This window comes from Mandrillus leucophaeus, unplaced genomic scaffold (genome assembly GCF_000951045.1).
Source record: "Mandrillus leucophaeus isolate KB7577 unplaced genomic scaffold, Mleu.le_1.0 Scaffold490, whole genome shotgun sequence".
NCBI classification, from domain to species: Eukaryota; Metazoa; Chordata; class Mammalia; order Primates; family Cercopithecidae; genus Mandrillus; species Mandrillus leucophaeus.
Window position 1 is genome coordinate 2,648,935 of NW_012105254.1, and position 18,151 is coordinate 2,667,085.

General features: G+C 41.9%; 1 protein-coding gene across 5 annotated transcripts in view; it reads left to right on the forward strand.

Annotated features, from left to right (window-relative positions):
• Positions 1–13,153, forward strand: part of ASB9 (ankyrin repeat and SOCS box containing 9) — a 27,555-nt gene extending 14,402 nt beyond the window's left edge. For 2 of the 5 annotated variants that reach the window (XM_011995548.1, XM_011995547.1), the window contains 5 exons: positions 1,948–2,055; positions 4,363–4,513; positions 6,592–6,726; positions 8,189–8,441; positions 12,507–13,153. In XM_011995548.1, coding sequence (XP_011850938.1) covers positions 1,948–2,055; positions 4,363–4,513; positions 6,592–6,726; positions 8,189–8,409 — 615 coding nt within the window. In that variant the 3' untranslated portion in view covers positions 8,410–8,441; positions 12,507–13,153. The remainder of the gene's footprint in view (positions 1–1,947; positions 2,056–4,362; positions 4,514–6,591; positions 6,727–8,188; positions 8,442–12,506) is intronic. The other 3 variants (XM_011995546.1, XM_011995545.1, XM_011995549.1) reach the window with 2 other exon arrangements.
• The last annotated feature ends 4,998 nt before the right edge of the window (positions 13,154–18,151 follow it).

Genomic DNA, 18,151 nt, shown 5'->3' on the forward strand with positions numbered 1-18,151 from the left:
TTTGTATTTTTAGTAGAGACGAGGTTTCACCATGTTGGTCAGGCTGGTCTCGAACTGCTGACCTCAGGTAATCCATCAGCCTTAGCCTCCCAAAGTGCTGGGATTACAGGCATGAGCCACCGTGCCTGGTCTAAATGCCGGTTTAAAAATGGTAGTCGTGCTGGAGGAGCATGCGCATTTTCTATTGGTTGTTTCCTATTGGTTGCCTTTTGCCCAAGTTCTGTACCTCAGCCTGTCTTTCCCCCCACTTGTGTCTGATACACTTGCATGATTTTTGCTTCATGTGACAATCATACCCCTCTTGTGGCATTGACAAAACAACTTTTTGTAAGTGTGATGACTGAGAAAATAAGGTATTTTCTCTTGCCAATTGGACATTTAAGTCTTAGGTACGAATAGTAAAGTAAGAAATGACATATTCTTTTCTTTGATCAAGACAAGACTTGGCAAATTTTTTTCAGTAAAGGACCAGATAGTAAATATTTTAGGCTTTGTGAACCATGCAGTCTCTGTTGGAAGTACCTAACTCTGCTGTTTAGCAGAAAAGCAGTTGTAGACAGTATGTAAATGAATGGGCATGGCTGTGTTCTGGTAAAACTTTGCTTATGGATGCTGAAATTTGAATTTCATAAAATTTTCATGTGTCACAAAATATTCCTTTGATTTCTTTTAAACCATTAAAAACGTAGAAACCATTCCTAGCTGCTGTGCTGTACAGAAGCAGGTTGTGGTCTAGATTTGACTCTGTAGGCTGTTGTTTACTGACCCTCTTGTCAAAACTATGATAGAGCTAGGAAATCTAAGAAAAAAAATTAAATGTCAGGAAAAGGAGGGTTTTTTTGAGAAAAAAAAGTTGGGTGAAACTGGTATTTTTATTACAAATATTATTAAATCCTATGTGCTACTAAATACTTACATTTAAAGAGCAATTATGTTAGTTAATAGGTGCATTTCAATTTCCTAAATAAAGTACATTTAGGCTTCCTAAAAGGTACATGCAGTCTATTTCTTTTCCCTTGCAGTTTCATAATTTCCTTTTAATTGTCCCACAAGATAGAGACACTTGTGAATATGTTAAAATTTAATAATTGCTTGTTAAAACTTAGCAATTCGGGCCACGCTGACTTTAAAAAAATTGAGAAATTTCATAAACAAACATAAAAGAACTTAAACACGTGTGCAGTTGAACAAAAAGTGATGATGATGAGAGTATTGCCATGTGACTGCCTCCCCAGGTCAGGAAATGGAAAAATAGCACATTGCTGGCTCCTCCAAAGAGTCACCCATCCCTCCCCTTACCATGCTTTCTAGAACACAATCCTGTCCCTCTTCCACAGGATTAACCATTATCCCGATTTCCTTGTTTTCTTTATGGTTTTACTTTATATATTATGTCTTCTGAAACAATATGGGGTAGTTTTGCCTAATTTTGAACTTTAAATTGATGTAATCATTCAGTGTGTATGCTTTTGGATTTTGCTTCTTTTGCTCAACGTTATTTTTGCAAGCATCGCCCTGGTAGTGCTTGCCATTATAATTTGTTGGGTGTAATCTTTCTGCTGAAAGATTATAGCAAAGTTTATTAATTCAGTTCATTGTTGATGGACATTTGGTTTGTTTGCAGTTTCTATTACGACCAATGCTGTTGTGAATATTCTTGTATATGTATCTAGATGTATATATATCTAAGAGTCAAATTGCTGAGGCATAGGCGTAGGCATTGTCAGCTCTAATAGATACAGTCAAACTGTTTTCCTGAGTGGTTATACCATATTACACTCCTACCAGTCGTGTGGCAGGTTTTTTTTAAGTCAATATAAACATCTTAGTGTACCATCTGACTTTGAGCCAGGTCAACTTTGTCATAGTACTGGAATGGTGGCTGAAAAACAGCGCCGGGGCACTGTCGCTTTGCACCCCTTACTCTGACTATTTCCCCTCCTTCAGGGGTGGCTTGTGAACATCATTACGGCAGATCATGTCTCCCCACTCCATGAAGCCTGTCTCGGAGGTCATCCCTCTTGTGTAAAGATTTTATTAAAGCATGGAGCTCAGGTAAGGGCAGCTGAAACAACATCTTAGAAACCAAGAATGAAAAATGACTATGTATATCCCTGCTGAATAGCTTCCAGCACTTTTGATTAGGCTGATTTGAAATATGAAGACAGTTGTTTTTTAAGAAAATTATGTTCATCAGACTTGTTTGCTTTAGTGATAGGTGGATGCAATACTAAATTTTTAGTCGTGCTTACAGTCTATATCATTTTCTTTATCACACACTACTAATAAATAGTTGTTAGACTTCTGTCTTCATTGTTATGGCTGGAAGGTAATGAAATATTGTGGAAAGCACACATTTGCCTGGGATGGCTAGGATGTCTGAGGAGACAGAAAATCTATGTGGTCATTCACCCTTTGGCTGGCAACTTGGACTTGTTCACATGGTAGCAGGGATTGCAAGAGCAGCAAAAATGGACCTGTTTGGTGTTAGGTAACTGAATGGTGGGGTGGGGGATATTATGGGCTTGCTATCTTCTGGCAACAGCAAATGCAAAGTCCCAGAAGTGATCGTGAGCAATTTTTGTATCTTGAAGTCATTCCTTATGGCAGGAGAGTAGAGTAGGTGAGAGGATTCAGAACCGGAAGCAACCCTGTCCATGCCAAAAAAAGAACGGGCTTTGTCCCAAGAGTAGTAAAGAGCCAGAGGTGAGTGCATTGCCAGATTTATATTTGGGCTAAGAAAACATTCAAAACTTGGAAACAGGGAAAGTGGCAAGGTGAAGCAAGAGACACCTAGGGTACAAACTTGAAAGAGGTGCTCGTTCTCAGGCTCCTGCACTATTTGTGTGATTCCAAAAATGAATATGTCCTTAAATTTTTTACCGTGGGCAACTTTGTGCCTCACTCTAGTCCTGGCCCTGCTTGGAAGTAGAGTTTGAGAATGAATTCATTGTCTTCACAATATCATTGCTTAAAAGTGTCACCAAATAATCATTTAATGATACACAAGAATGTGTCTGTGCTTGGCTTTTCTATTCACTGTGTAATTATAGCCCAAACACTGTGAAGTTAGACATTAACTTCTAAATTTGTCTGATTTCCAACATTAGAAAAGAGAGCCTCAAAGATTATAGTTTTATGACCCTATAGGACATTAACCAGTTTTTATATTTTTATTATTATTTTTTTTGAGATGGAGTCTCACTCTGTCGCCCAGGCTGGAGTACAGTGGCATGATCTCAGCTCCCTGCAACCTCCACCTCCCAGGTTCAAGTGATTCTCCTGCCTCAGCCTCCTGAGTAGCTGGGATTACAGGCACACGCCACCACACTTGGCTCATTTTTGTATTTTTAATAGAGACGGGGTTTCATCATGTTGCTCAGGTTGGTCTCGAACTTCTGACCTCAGGTGACCTGCCCACCTTGGCCTCCCAAAGTGCTGGGATTACATGTGTGAGCCACCGTGCCCGGCTGAGTTTTGTATCTATTAGCAAATATATTTCAGCAGTCCGTTGACTATATAAGTTTTATAAGTTTTTCTTTTCTTTTTTTTTTTTTGAGACGGAGTCTCGCTCTGTCGCCCAGGCTGGAGTGCAGTGGTATGATGTCGGCTCACTGCAACCTCCGCCTCCCGGGTTCAAGCAATCCTCCTGAGTAGCTGGGACTACAGGCGCATGCTGCCATGCTCGGCTAATTTTTTGTATTTTAATGGAGACTGAGTTTCACCGTGTTGCCCAGGCTGGTCTTGAACTCCTGAGCTCAGGCAGTCCACCTGCCTCGGCCTTCCAAAGTGCTGAGATTACAGGCGTGAGCCACTGCGACTGGCCAAATATTTTTTTGAGCCAGCCTTACCATCTTACTGGTTCCCTCATTAATGAATGAGTTGAATAAAATCTTTGGTATGTGTTAATTCTATATTTGTATGAAAGTCAAGTTTTTTAAAGTTTTCTAAATTATACTTTAAGAATTACAGTGAACAATTTCAACAATTTCCTCACAGCAGCAAGAGTAATCCTCTTGCACCCGTTAAGAAATTGAACTGGTGTGGGATGGGTCTAGGAAAGAAGTTTAAAATAGGGATTAGTTTGTAAGCGACTGAAATTATCCTAACTAGTTTCAAAGTTCATGTTCCTGGGGAGGGCATGGAAGAGATAAAACATTGAGTAACATTTTTGATGCTTTATAGCCACTCCCTAATTCCATTTTTCACAAAAACCTGTGGAATTTGGTACTTTTTTCTCCATTTTATAGCTGAGGAATTTAAGGCTCAGAGAAGTTAAATAACATGTTCAGAGTGGTGGACCCTACTTTTGAACCCAAAATATCCCCCTTCCTGTCTTCATCCTGGAGCTTCTTTTTCCAGGTGAATGGTGTGACAACAGACTGGCACACTCCACTGTTTAATGCTTGTGTCAGCGGCAGCCGGGATTGTGTGAATTTGCTTCTGCAGCACGGAGCCAGCGTTCAACCTGAGAGTGATCTGGCATCCCCCATCCATGAAGCTGCCAGGAGAGGTAAATCTGTTGAGAATTTTCTTTTAAAACCCACTCCTTCAAGGCATCTTACTGCTGAAAGAAGGAAAGAAAAGGAGGTATATTTTAGAGCAGTAGTTCTCAGAATGGAGTCCCAGGACTGGAAGCATCAGCATGACCTGGCTGCGAATACAGATTCTTGAGCCCCACTCCAGCCCCATGAATCAGTAACTCTGGGCATGGGGCTCAGCACCTGTGTTTTGTTTAATAAGCCCTCGGGCTGCTTTCTGGTGCACAGGAAGTTTGAGTGCCTCCCTTTTAGAGCATTTTGAATGTTTTTCACTGCTGTATTACTGGAACAGGGCTTGGCACACAGTAGACTATCCATTAATATTTGTGGAATCTGTTGTTATACCTGTGACCTTATATAAATCAAGTTATTTCATGAAACAAATTATATTCTTCTATTTCAGGGCCTTAAAGAACATTGTCTCAGTGACACTTAAGTTTGCCAAATGAAATAAGCTTTCAATTTTTGAAACTATAAGATGTTGCATACAGTTTGGGATAATTCTTTTCATTAAAGCTATACTTTTTCTGATAGTCTTAGCTCATAAAATCACAAGTTTTTATTTTCTCAAATTTGTCATCATCATAATGACCATACCTTGCCAGAGGGCTTTCTGTTTCTCCAGTGGCTTTCACAGAATGGCTTCCCATTTGACTGGACCAACCCACTTATAATGATCTCCCAAAGCGTTGATACTTATTTATTGAGAACATCCTAACTCATCATATTTGCTGCATACATAGAACTAAAATATAGCAAGAGAAACGTAGAGGAGCAATGTCCAAAATATGACATTCTGGACCAAGGAAGTGTGGTTCAGCTTTTGCTTAGTGTTTCAGGTTGGGCCCTGCTCATGTTGGATTTGGCAGCTTCTTCTAAGTCTTGCCTATACCCGCTGTGGCCTGTTTCTCCCGGGCCTGCCTTTGGAGAGGTTGTAAATTTCCTTCCCTGTCCTGTGGCCCACACTGTGACCTTTATTCTTGAGGTCCACCTTCAGGTCCTGTTCCTCCATATCTCTCCCCAACTCTGACTTCAATTTGTCTGCTTATACTTTTTTATTTTATTTTATTTTATTTTATTTATTTGTTTATTTTTTATTATTATACTTTAAGTTCTAGGGTATATGTGCACAACGTGCAGATTTGTTACGTATGGACTAACTACAAAGCCAGAAACAATTGGAAAAGGTGGATGGTTGCTGGTTGGTTACCATGGCTAGTAAACTCAAATGGAGTTTCACCCGTAGTTGCAGATTGCATCCTGTGGTCAAACCATTAACTGATAGCAGTGTTTAAAATCACTCCTGGCCGGGCGCGGTGGCTCACGCCTGTAATCCCAGCACTTTGGAAGGCCGAGGCGGGTGGATCACAAGGTCAGGAGATCGAGACCATCCTGGCTAACACGGTGAAACCCCGTCTCTACTAAAAATAGAAAAAAATTAGCCTGGCGTGGTGGCGGGCGCCTGTAGTCCCACCTACTCAGAAGGCTGAGGCGGGAGAACGGCGTGAACCCAGAAGGTGGAGCTTGCAGTGAGCCGAGATCGCGCCACTGCACTCCGCATGGGCGACAGAGCCAGACTCCGTCTCCAACAAAATAAATAAATAAAATAAAAAAATCACTCCTGATTTGGCTGGGCCTGGTGGGTCATGCCTGTAATCCCAGCACTTTGGGAGGCCTAGGTGGGCGGATTGCCTGATCTCAGGAGTTTGAGACCAGCCTGGGCAACATGGTGAAACCCGGTCTTTACTAAAAATACAGAAAAATTAGCCGGGCGTGGTGGCGGGCGCCTGTAGTGCCAGCTACTTGGGAGCCTGAGGCAGGAGAATGGTGTGAACCCGGGAGGCGGAGCTTGCAGTGAGCCGAGATTGCGCCCCTGCACTCCAGCCTGGGCGACAGAGCGAGACTAATAAAATCACTCCTGATTCTAATGAAAGGAAATTGCTTTTGGTCCTCTGGATAAACTGCTGCCAAATTTAATGCAAAATGGGGATGGCATTGTCTTTCTAGCTAAGGGAACTTGTAACTGTTTTTCTCCTGCTTTGGGCTGCAGGCCACGTGGAGTGTGTCGACTCTCTCATAGCTTATGGGAGCAACATTGACCATAAGATCAGCCACCTGGGCACTCCACTCTATTTGGCTTGTGAAAACCAACAGAGAGCCTGTGTCAAGAAGCTTCTGGAGTCAGGTAAAGCAAAAAGCAAACCAAAACAAGAAAAGAAAATGAAAAGTAAATTAAATGTATTTTAAACGTCTTACTGCTGTAGGAGAGAAATTAGTGTGGGCAATGGAGTTGGACAAGGTCAGGGTTCATACTGACTGTGTTCCCTTGGGGAATTATTTCACACTGTTTGAACTTCAGTTCTCTCACTCCTAATGAGGATGAGGATGATGATGATGATGCCTCTTCTCAGGGTGGTCCTCAATGATTATTGGTTTCTCCTCCCTTTCCTCTGTCTCCCTACATTTGGCCACTCACATTATTAAGCCCTGCATAACTTGCGAAGCTGTTGGATTAGTGTTGAATCTTCCTATTTGGGACCCTCACCAGTTCTCTTTGGTTTAAATACTGAACTTGCCCCATTGCAAATACTATATTTTCCTTGAAAAGGCCTATGTACCCTTATTTCTTTTCACCTCCCTGCTGTTGTCCAGCCGCCTTCTCAACACCTGGAACCCCATTTCATCACCTCTTTAATTATCTGAGTCCTGTTTATTCTTTAAGGCTTCAGTAATCTGTTTCCCAGTGAATGTTGTTATCGTCCTTATTGCCTCCTACTCATCTGGCAGGCATTGCTGTGAATTAAGAGATGCAGTCTCCGTCTCTCCCCCACCGCCCACCCCACCTCTGCCACTCTGGGCAGATTTTAAGCTTCTAGCCTGGAAGGGGCCATGTTTGGTATCCCTCACAAAGTCAAGAACAATACAAGATCAGATCAGTTAACATTTGTTGAGTGGACATAGATTTTCATTTTACCAGAGGGATGGCAGCTCAGGCAAAGCCACATGTTCCCACATGTCACAGTGAAAGCCAGGATCTAGGCTGGGGTGGGGATTTGTTAGGAGTGTAGGAGTGGAACTGGGTGGGGACAGTCCTAGAAATCCACCTTACTCCTGAAGGGGAGAACTTTGCCACCTCCCCTGTGATCTTGGGATTGGCCAGTCCAATCCAGGGGATACCCCCATGAGTTGGTTGCTTTTCAGAGTCCAAATCACCAGTCCCAAGTGCCCAGTTTTACACCCTGTGGCAGCTGCACACCAGGTGAATTTGGCTGCTTGGTGTAGGCTGGATTTTACCATCTAGCCTCTCCCTCAGGCTGTACTGGCTAATACTTAGGTTCCATTAATAATAATGTGGAGCTTTTACGTCACTAGGATTTTTCTTATATGCGTGATGCCTATGTACAGTGCTGAAAGGCAAACTTTTAACTTTCTGTGCTATATCGCTCATGCTATACATTCAGTAACATTATCAGATGGGATTTTCCCCACATTATAAAATGGAATCAAATCATCTCCCATTTTTCCAGGATTGCTGTGCTCCATATGGATCCCCTCTTGTTAGGAAATTTTGGGGCTCAGGGCTTTGAAAAGGGGGATGGTTGGATTCTGCTCCTTGCTGACTCTTTTTTCTTCTTGTGACTGTTTAGGAGCGGACGTGAACCAAGGGAAAGGTCAGGATTCCCCACTTCATGCAGTGGCCAGGACCGCCAGTGAAGAGCTGGCCTGCCTGCTCATGGATTTTGGAGCAGACACCCAGGCCAAGAATGCTGAAGGCAAACGTCCTGTGGAGCTGGTGCCTCCAGACAGCCCTTTGGCCCGGCTCTTCTTGGAGAGAGAAGGTGCTTCTTTGCCAAAACCTAAGCCCTAATCTGTTGACACCCCTTGAGGCTCTAGTGAAAGGCAGGTATTTGGCAATTTCTGGCTCCCAATCCTATACAAAGATCATTCTCTGCCATCACCAAGTCTGGGGAAGTTGAGATAATTCAATATTCAATGAGATACAGTACTGGTCACAGTACAGTAACTAACTCCTGCTATTTAGCATATTGGATACAGATTTTGGGGATGATCGAATATTCATTATGGGGCAGGCCAGTTTTTTAAAAATTAAGATACTGTTTTAAAATTTTAGTATTACATTTATTTAAAACATGCTTTAGAATGAGGCAGCAGAGGACTCTTTGGGGTTGCATGAGGCCCCAGGATATCTTGCTGCACCACAGATGGGCCAGACTACTGGACACTTGGTTTCTGGGCTTAAAATGCAGCTCTTTAAGAGTTTAGGGTTCACACCAATCCAAAGACATTTACTACTATAAATTAGCCAATGAGAAGTCCACACTTCTCTACAAGTAAGAACTGAGACTCCCAACTCAAACAGTGAAATATTGTGGTTGAGCGGTGTGTATGGAAGTAGGGCTTTGAGGCCTGGGCTGGGCTGGGGAACAGAGACACCTCAAGTTGGGGAGCCACCCTATTGCAATCTTCATGGGCTCAGAGGCAGTTGAGCAATCAGCTCAGTGCTTCTTTTCTTACTGGAGTGTGGACTCTGAACTCTTAGGGATTCTGGGACTTTGAAGCAGGCCTTCCTACCAGAAGGATTCTGATGTTATACAATCTAGTTACTTTCTCCCCACATGATGAGCAGTAGGGTTGGCCTTGGGCAGAACTGTACAGTGGGCTAAGGAATCCTTCTTCCTCCTACTCTCACTGCCCCAGGGTGCTTGCAGTCAAGTCCCTGCCTAGGGACATGCCGAACAAGGCCTATGCTCCGGAGCAGGGCTGGGCAGGCAGAAAAGACTGACTCCAGGCACAAGGAACAGTCCAGTAGAGGCCCCTTCCAGTTAAGCAGTGGGATGATCACGGAGCAGTTCTATCTGCATTTTAATAATTACTTGTTTTGAAAAAGTTGTGTGTCTACAAGGCCCATAAAAATACCTTAATTTTTAAAAAATCAGAATAAAGAATGAATAGAACAATGTGGATTGTAATCATCTTTATACCAACACAGTTGTGAAATGGAATGTTTAATTGTTTTAATTGAGAAAGGGATTCACAAAGACAAAAGTGCCTCAGGTCCCCCTCAGTCATAATGTAGGGCATATGTTAATGTAGGAGGTATATGTCCCCTCCTCCATCAAACAACCTCATAGCATTCTCAGATCGCCTCCCCCTGGCTTTTCCCTTCTGCTTCGTTTCCCAAAGCCTTTCCTAGAGACAGTAATTACTTTCATTTTGAATTTATGTTTTGCATGGTGACAGTGTGGCCAATGATCCCACTAGTTTATGAGATGTCATTTGCTGCTGGAGAGAATCACCACTTGTTCTGCCTCCATGAGTCACTTTTGGGGTTTTGGTATAGTCACCTCTCAGAGGGCTTGGAGCCCACAGGAAATGGGGCCAGGCAAGTGCAGAAAACTAGATCTGTGGATTGCTCACTGCAGTTTCTGTCTCTGGGTGCCCCTAAATTCATTTGCTTCAGTCTGCCTGTTTCTCTCTTTCCTGGGGAAGGGAATTTATTCCATTACTGTCCTCTTTCAATGGTATGGCAACATGAGAATGTTGGTAAAACCCAACCATGTTCTGAATTTGGGATTTGCGTGGGTGTTAGGAAAGGTAAGATTTTCCCTTTTTCTGAGAAAAGGGAAAAGATTTCAAGAATATTACTACCTCACCCTTGATAAGCATCTAAGGCAGTGTTTGCTCGATTAAAACCTAGAAATGACTGTCAGCCCAGCACGACCGCAGCCCCCATCCCCCTCACCCAGTACACTTTGGCTTTAAAACATCAATGGTGGTTGCTGGCCGGGCGCGGTGGCTCGCTCATGCCTGTAATCTCTGCACTTTGGGAGGCCGAGGTGGGTGCATCACGAGGTCAGGAGATAGAGACCATCCTGGCTAACACGGTGAAACTCCGTTTCTAGTAAAAATACAAAAAAATTAGCCGGGTGTGGTGGTGGGCGCCTGTAGTCCCAGGTACTCAGGAGACTGAGGCAGGAGAAAGGTGTGAACCTGGGAGGTGGAGCTTGCAGTGAACCGAGATCATGCCACTGCACTCCAGCCTGGGCGACACAGCGAGACTCCGTCTCAAAAACAAAAACAAAAAACATCAATGGTTGTTGCTGGGGGAAAAAAGAAATTAAGGCCCAAAGGAATATGATGATTCATAAATATACAATTAGCTGGTTTTATTATCGAGCAAAGCAAACCCCTTGAATGTTTGCAGGTGCCAGCGAGTGAGTGCAAATCTGTAGTGGGTTTTCAGCTCTGTGTCTATGGACTTGAAGCTACAGTTGTTTTACATTGTCTTTCTTGTAGTAAACAGTTAGCAGCATTCAGTTGGCATCAGTAGTTATTAATATACTGAGTTTCCTGTGACATCCTGCTTTTCTTAATTCTCTATCAGGTCTGCTCTGAGATCTGGTTATTTGTAATGCTTTATCAGTACCTCCTACGGTTGCCTCTGACAGCGTTTCTAGCACAGATGATCAGTCACATCTTTCAACATTCCTTAGTGAGGTTAGATTAGGTTCAGTTTCCCCACAGTGTGGTTTTTGCTGCTCGTTAATATATATGCCTTGAGAACACTGGGAAGCCATTCATTATTATATGCTTTGAGTATACTGGGCATAATCTCATAGGTGCCTTACTCCAACAGGGCCCTTCTGTTAGGGCCTGGTTTAAAATACTGCAAGTATTTTTTTGATTGTATATGTGTCGAGTTCCATCTCTCCTTGTTCTCCATCACCTTGAGAGATAAGTTAACTCAGTTGATCCTGTAGTTGGTGGTGATGCTATAGGAAAATAGACACCACAGTATCCTTTTGGCTGTATTCTCAACCCTGACCGCACACTCAGATGACCTTGGGCAACTGCCTTTAGAAAATCCGGATGCTTGGGCTTCACCCAACAATAATTGAAGCAACATCTCTGGTTGGGGGGACTCAGCGTCCATGTGGTTGAATGTGCCCCCACCCCAGGTGAGTCTGAAGTGCTACCTGGATTGAGGGCTATGGCTTTATGGAGTTCTTGAGGGTATATAGTTTTGCTTTTTAAAAAATAACCAGAAGAAGATTCCCATTACAATTTGATGCAGGAACGGGGGCGGGCTGGGGGGAAGTGGGCATGGAAAATCATTCCCCATCCTTTTGCCCTATAACGGAGTTTCTCAACCTTGACGCTGTTGACATTTTGGATCAGTTGGGGGCTGTCCTGTGTACTTGGGGATGTTTAGAAGCATCATTGGCCTCTCCCATTAGATGCCAGTAGCACCCTTCCTCAAGTTTTGGCAACCAAAAATGTCTCCAGATACTGCCAAATGTCCCCTGAAGAGCAAAATGATCTCCTCCTTTCCTTCCCTGAGCTGCCTCCCAGTTGTGAACCACTGTCCTAAAATGTAAACTGTTGAATGTTCCCTAAGCAAGGTTTGTGCTAGCTAGTTGACTTTTCACCTGTGAATTGAAGCATTGGAATAGCTCTGAATACAGAATATAAAAACAAACATGACTTAACATACTCTTAGGATTCACTGTGAGCTCATTATATTTGAATACCTTAAATTGCTCAAGTTATAAAAATGTTTGCATCTAGAAATACGCCCTTATTTTTAAAGGTAAAAGATATACCATTAAACATAACTTTATTTTCATTATTGGAATTTTTGTGTAGCTGTGTAATTCCCAAGTTAGCTTACTTAAGCCTCCATTAGTGAGGCTAAGCTTTAAATTTCTTTCACTCTGCTCTAAATTAAAACGTAACAAGCTTATTTCAATTAGCTACCAGAAAAGAAAGAACATAGACTAAAAATGCCTTCTACAAAAAAATCCCAGAAAATGATCTTAAGTAGTTCAATATTATTTCCTTGTAACAATGTTCTATCTTGTATGCTTTTTTTTTTTTAAAAAAAAAGGAGAAGTCTTAGATCAATAACACCGCTGTGTGACTTGTCTTATGATCTTTCTCCAGGGCCCCCTTCTTTGATGCAGTTATGCCGCCTTAGAATTCGGAAGTGCTTTGGAATCCAGCAGCATCATAAGATAACCAAACTCGTCCTCCCAGAGGATCTGAAACAGTTTCTCCTACATCTTTAAATGCATCGAGGGAATGGATTCACAAACGACGTGAAAACATTATTGAGTGTTGTAGCCACTAGAATTTTAAAATCAATTTAGGTTTATAGAGTTTGACTAGTTTTTTTCGATTAGATTTGTATTTGTTATAAACTTGTTTATAGAGTTTGACTAATTTTTTTGATTCAATTTGTATTTGTTAAACTCTGAAGCCAGAGTTGAAACACACTGCATACGTTTCTACTATTAGTTAGAAGGCCTGAAGACTTTTTTCCCTGCTTGGAGAGTGTCATAAGTTATTGTTTTGCATATCTACTGCATGCCAAGCACATTCTGCATCATCTAATTTAGCCCTCACAGCAACTGGGTCAAGATGTTCAGTTTTCCAGAGCAAGGATAGAGGGGTCAGATTCAAATACAGGTTTTCTGATGTTAACTTAGGTGATGATTTGATCGAGGCAGGATTTTCCAGCATCACTATCCTTGTTCCATCTCTGCTCTATGGGAATGAGAATAAAGAAATGTATTTCTTGGCTTGTCTAATTTGTTTTAACCTTCCCTGTTCTTAGGACAGAACCACTACTGTCCTAGCATAGTATGGGGGCCAGTTCTTTTTTCCAACCAAAACACTATACATATTAAGCATATTCTCGAATCTTGCTGCTTAATACAGTAGCCACTAGTTTGGTGGTTCTCCACTGGGGTTAATTTTGTTACCCAGGGATGTTCAATACCTGGAGACATGTTGTTTGTCACAACTGAGGGAAGGGGGTGCTACAGGCATCTAGTGAGTAGAGGTCTGGAATGCTGCTAAGCCTCTTAGAATGTATAGGACAGCCCCACCACAAAGAACTTTCCAGTCCAAAATGTTAATACTGTAGTGCCCAGGTTGAGAAACACTGCTGTAGCCATGTGCCTATTTAAAAACATAAATTAATTAAAATTAGGTAAAATTTAAAATCCAGTTTCTCGGTGTCATTAGCCACATTTCACGTGCAAAATATGCACAAATGTAATGGCTACTGTATTGAACAGTGCAGGTACAGATTGCGGAAGAAAGTTCCATTGCTCCATCATTGAACAGATTTCTATTGAACAGTGTTCTTTGGAGGCACGATGAATGGATTTTTTTACTGCCTTTCAGTTTCAGATTTACAGGAACACTGTGATATAATTTAGTAATGATGGCTGTAGTTTCAGTTACTTCTCTGAGAGATGAATTTGGGGCTCCATTGCATCAATCGAAAGAAAGAAAGTATTGCAACTCCTTATGTCAAATCCTTACCTGTAAGATTACATATGGTCTAGATGATCTCTAAATCTATTTCCAATATAGTTTTTCTGTAATTTAAAATTCAATTTGCTGTATGAAAGACTCCAGAATTAGTCTAAAATGCACAGCTAGTTTCCCAGCAGATGGCACTGTTGTCACATAGTCACTTAAGCGAAAGGTTTGCTCCTCATAAATGACCCATCATAAAATGGTTTACAACATAAGCTCTGGAAATTTCCGTTCAAGAATGAAAACTTTGTAGTGATAGATTCCACTGACACCGGGTTTCCTTCTCTTCCTATGTACACAATAATTCAAATGTGACTACAGAACTTTACCTCCTACTTTTTTACAGAACTTCACCTCCTACTTTTAAAAAATTCTTCACCTGATCATGTTTACATGTATTGCTTAGGATTTATGCCATTAATTAACATCAACATCCTGCCACTAGGAAATTCTTTTAGTTCATTTGCTTAGAAAATATGTGATGAACTCCCATGTCTGTACCAGGCACTATTCTAGGCACCAGGGTGGTAAGGAACAAGACAGGTAAAGATATTTGATTTCTTGGATGTTATACTCTGGTCAGAGTCATTTGCTAAGGGGTGAGGAGCTGTAGACATTTTGCTATGGTTTTCTTTTTGAAAGCACCAGTTTAGAAAATAACATGGTTTCTCATAAAATGTATCAGACGCTTGCTTATGTTAATCTTCCCTCAGTCAAATCCACTGAGTTTAACCCAGAACTGTAACAATTATTAGAACAGCATTTTTTTCTTCTTAGATAGTCCAGACAATCAATTTGCAAGTCCATATAATAGATGGTCATCCCTACAGATGGGAAAAATACCATTACCACTTCACTCATGGCAATTTAGGAAAATTTCAAAAGACTTCACTTAGCCATGCTCAAAAAGAATATTATATTTAAATACAGAATCTGTTATGAGTCTAGATGTGGTTATATTTATAAGTGGCATATACCTTTGAATGCTTTATCATTTCAACCTGGCAAAACCTCATACATTCTATCACCAAAGCTGGTTAAGTGGCATTGAATAGACCCTACCTTTATGAATGATGGACATAAACTCATGAACCCATCTTTTTTAAATGATCATTTTGTCTGTTTTTAGATTGCAAACAACACATTTATTGTCAACCAATCTCATTGTCATTGTACTACATATTACTTGCTTTTATTCAGTACACATGCTGGCTACTTGGTGCCCATCGCTAGCACAATTCATGTTACGATGAAAGAGGAAGGCAAGAGGAAGGGACCAGGAAAGGATGGCTTATTTCTTCAGGGTTTGTAATGGGGCTAATTGACATGGGCTGATACTCCATGTACCAGGTCGCAGTGGCCAGCCATTAAGTAGACATTAGGGGCTCAGAAATGAGGGTCTAAGATGTGCTCAGCTGTCTACTCTGGAGCATGAGGTTTCCACCTTCATAATATGATAAAAGCCCAGCATTAGGGCTTCAGCCTCAGACCAGGCCAGCATCAAAACCAACTAAAGAATAGCTCCCATTCTAGAGGGCTTGCTGAAAGCCAGGCATGATGCATTCATGATTTATAAACCTTCCCTCAAACCCTTACAGTTCTTATCCTGATTTTATAGATTGGGGTACAGGGGGTTAAGGAACTTAACATAGTCAGTAGGTGGTGAGATAATGCCAATTGATTATCTCAAAATTTCTGTAGGTCAGAATTTCAGGGATGGGGTGGCCGCATTCTTGGCTTTGCGGAGGTCTCACACGGCTGCAATCAAAGTGTTGGGGCTCAGAGGTCTTCTGAGCTCACTGGTTGTTGGCAGAATTCAGTTCCTTGCAGTTGTAGGACTGAGGTCTCTTTTCCTGCTAGTTGTCAGCCGAGATGGTTCTTATTATCCAGAGACCACCCACAGTTTTGTGTCATGTGGCCCTTTTTTTCTGTTAGACGTAGTCTGGAGGGTTTTTTTTGTGTGTGTGTGAGTAAAGAACAGGAACAGCCAGGGCTTCCTATGTCTTGCTTCCATCCTGCCCTTCAGGGTGTTTGGACTGGGAGACTAAGGAAGTCAGTCTCAGGATTGGTTCTGTCTTGGGCTCTTCTGGATGAGAAACATGGCCAAAATCCTTGGCAGGGTCCTCTCAGTATAGAAAAGGGTTCAATCTTCATGCTATCGCCTCTATGTGTGATAAAGGAGAAGAATGTGCTACTACCTGATATACCCTCCAAGACCTTTTGACTCCTTCGAGTGTATAAATTCTCACTGATTTGACAAGATTGATTTTCTACCCTTTACTTTGCAAAATCCATTGTGAGACCGAAGCAAGTAAAATTGATTCCTGCTCACTTCCTTTCCCACCCAAGGCCTCTTTACTCATTCCTTGAAGATATGAGATTTTCTAACTTTCAATGCCCTTTTGAAAAGCTTGGGGTTTTTTTAATACCGTAAAAATCAGATGGTTCTACAGGTCTGTGTGGGAATTTTAATGTGATATTCTAAGTGTTGATGTGTCATTCATTCAAGAAGATACCTCTGTTGTATCACACTTGGCAGCCTAAGTATTTATATTGTAAATGTTGAGCTATGACCATGAAAACTAGGGATAGTATAGTATCACCCTGATTTTCATTCAATTCACATTTTGTGCATTTTGCTTAAGAATGTGCTTCAGAAAGTCAGTGGTAGAAATTTATTCCTCTGAGTTGCATTGTACAGAATCAAATGTAGCGGGTCTGCATTTTACTTTGCAACATAAGGTTTAAAGAATGTCCTTTTTAGTTCTCTAAAGAGAATTTAATTGATCCTTAACCACCATCAACCTGGGCTGGAAATTCAACATTAATCACAATATGGACTCCACTGAAGGGTTAAGCAGAGATATCACGGGGTTGTGTTGCCCAGAACATATAAAAAGGGCCCTCTCATCTTAGGTCCAGGGGGCCACTAATGATGTTTGTAGTCTAGACCCATGTGGTTCTTTGGAGGCAGGAGGCTCCGAGGCAACCATGTAATGTAATGTTCAGGCTGGGGCTGGGAGCCCTAGTGCCTGAGACCCAGCCTTCCTACAGAGACCCTGTAGCCATTCCCTCTTAATGCTGTGCCACCTCTCCAACACAAGCTATTATGTGGGAAGAGGACATGAGCACCAGCTTCTGGGACCCATTCCCAAACCCCAGATCCCCTTTAGTCTTGGATAATTAAAGTCTCTCCATGTTAGCAAATTCCACCCTAGGTCTCCAAGTGCTCTCCATCTTCCGGTCCTGGGAAAATCTAGCATGATTCCCTCGGTGAGTTTCAGAAATGCAAGCCAAGAAAGTGGGCACTCATCACAGAAGGCACTTGCCTCTGGGGAACCATAACCTTCAACTCTGCAGCACAAATGTTCCTGAGCTCAGGGAAATACAAGCTTGGATAATTTCTATTCGCCAACAAAACAGAAAAAGTGATTATAGGGAGGTGACTTTGGAGGTTGGAGGATAAGAAAGATGTAAAGTAATTGACTCCAAGAGTGGGAAAGTTAACTTTACTAGATAAACATGGTAGGCTTGTTAGGTATGTTGAGTGCCCACTTGAGCACTGTGGTCATGCTTGTTTTCCTCCAGCCATATTTAGTGCTCAGGTACAGCTGTAGCATGGGTAAAGAACTGGGAAAGAGGAACAATGGAGTCAAGGGGAGTATCCAAGAGTATGACTGCTGTCTAACCTGTGCAAGGAGAGATAGGAGGACTTGCTAGGGCAGGGCTAGTGGATGGTGAAAAAGTGATAGGGCCAATGGACTGGAGGTTCTAGTGGTCTCAGTGAGTCAAAGAACTATTGATGTCTGGGGTACTAGAGTGAGTGAATTAGAGAGAGAGAGGGCTTGATGGTTAGTGAGAGGCTCGAAATCAAGATTTTAGAGGTAGTTTGGTTATTGGAGATGGTAGACTCTAAGAGAAAGTGGGTGGATTAAATGAAGTAGATGAAAATATCATTGGAAGTGAAGACTTCAAGGGACAGAGATGCCAGGATACAGGGTGAATTGTCTTCGCTATGAGTGGAAAAGTTGTCAAGAGCAATGACAAGCATCAATGATTAAAAGGAAGATAGAAGTGACTTTTATCCAAAAGACAGACAATAACAATTTCTGGCAAGGATGTGGAGAAAAGGGAACCCTCATACGCTGCTGGTAGGAATGTAAATTAGTGTAACCACTATGGAGAACAGTTTGGAGGTTTCCCAGAAAACTAAAAATAGAGCTACTATATGATCCAGCAATCCCATTCCTAGGTATATA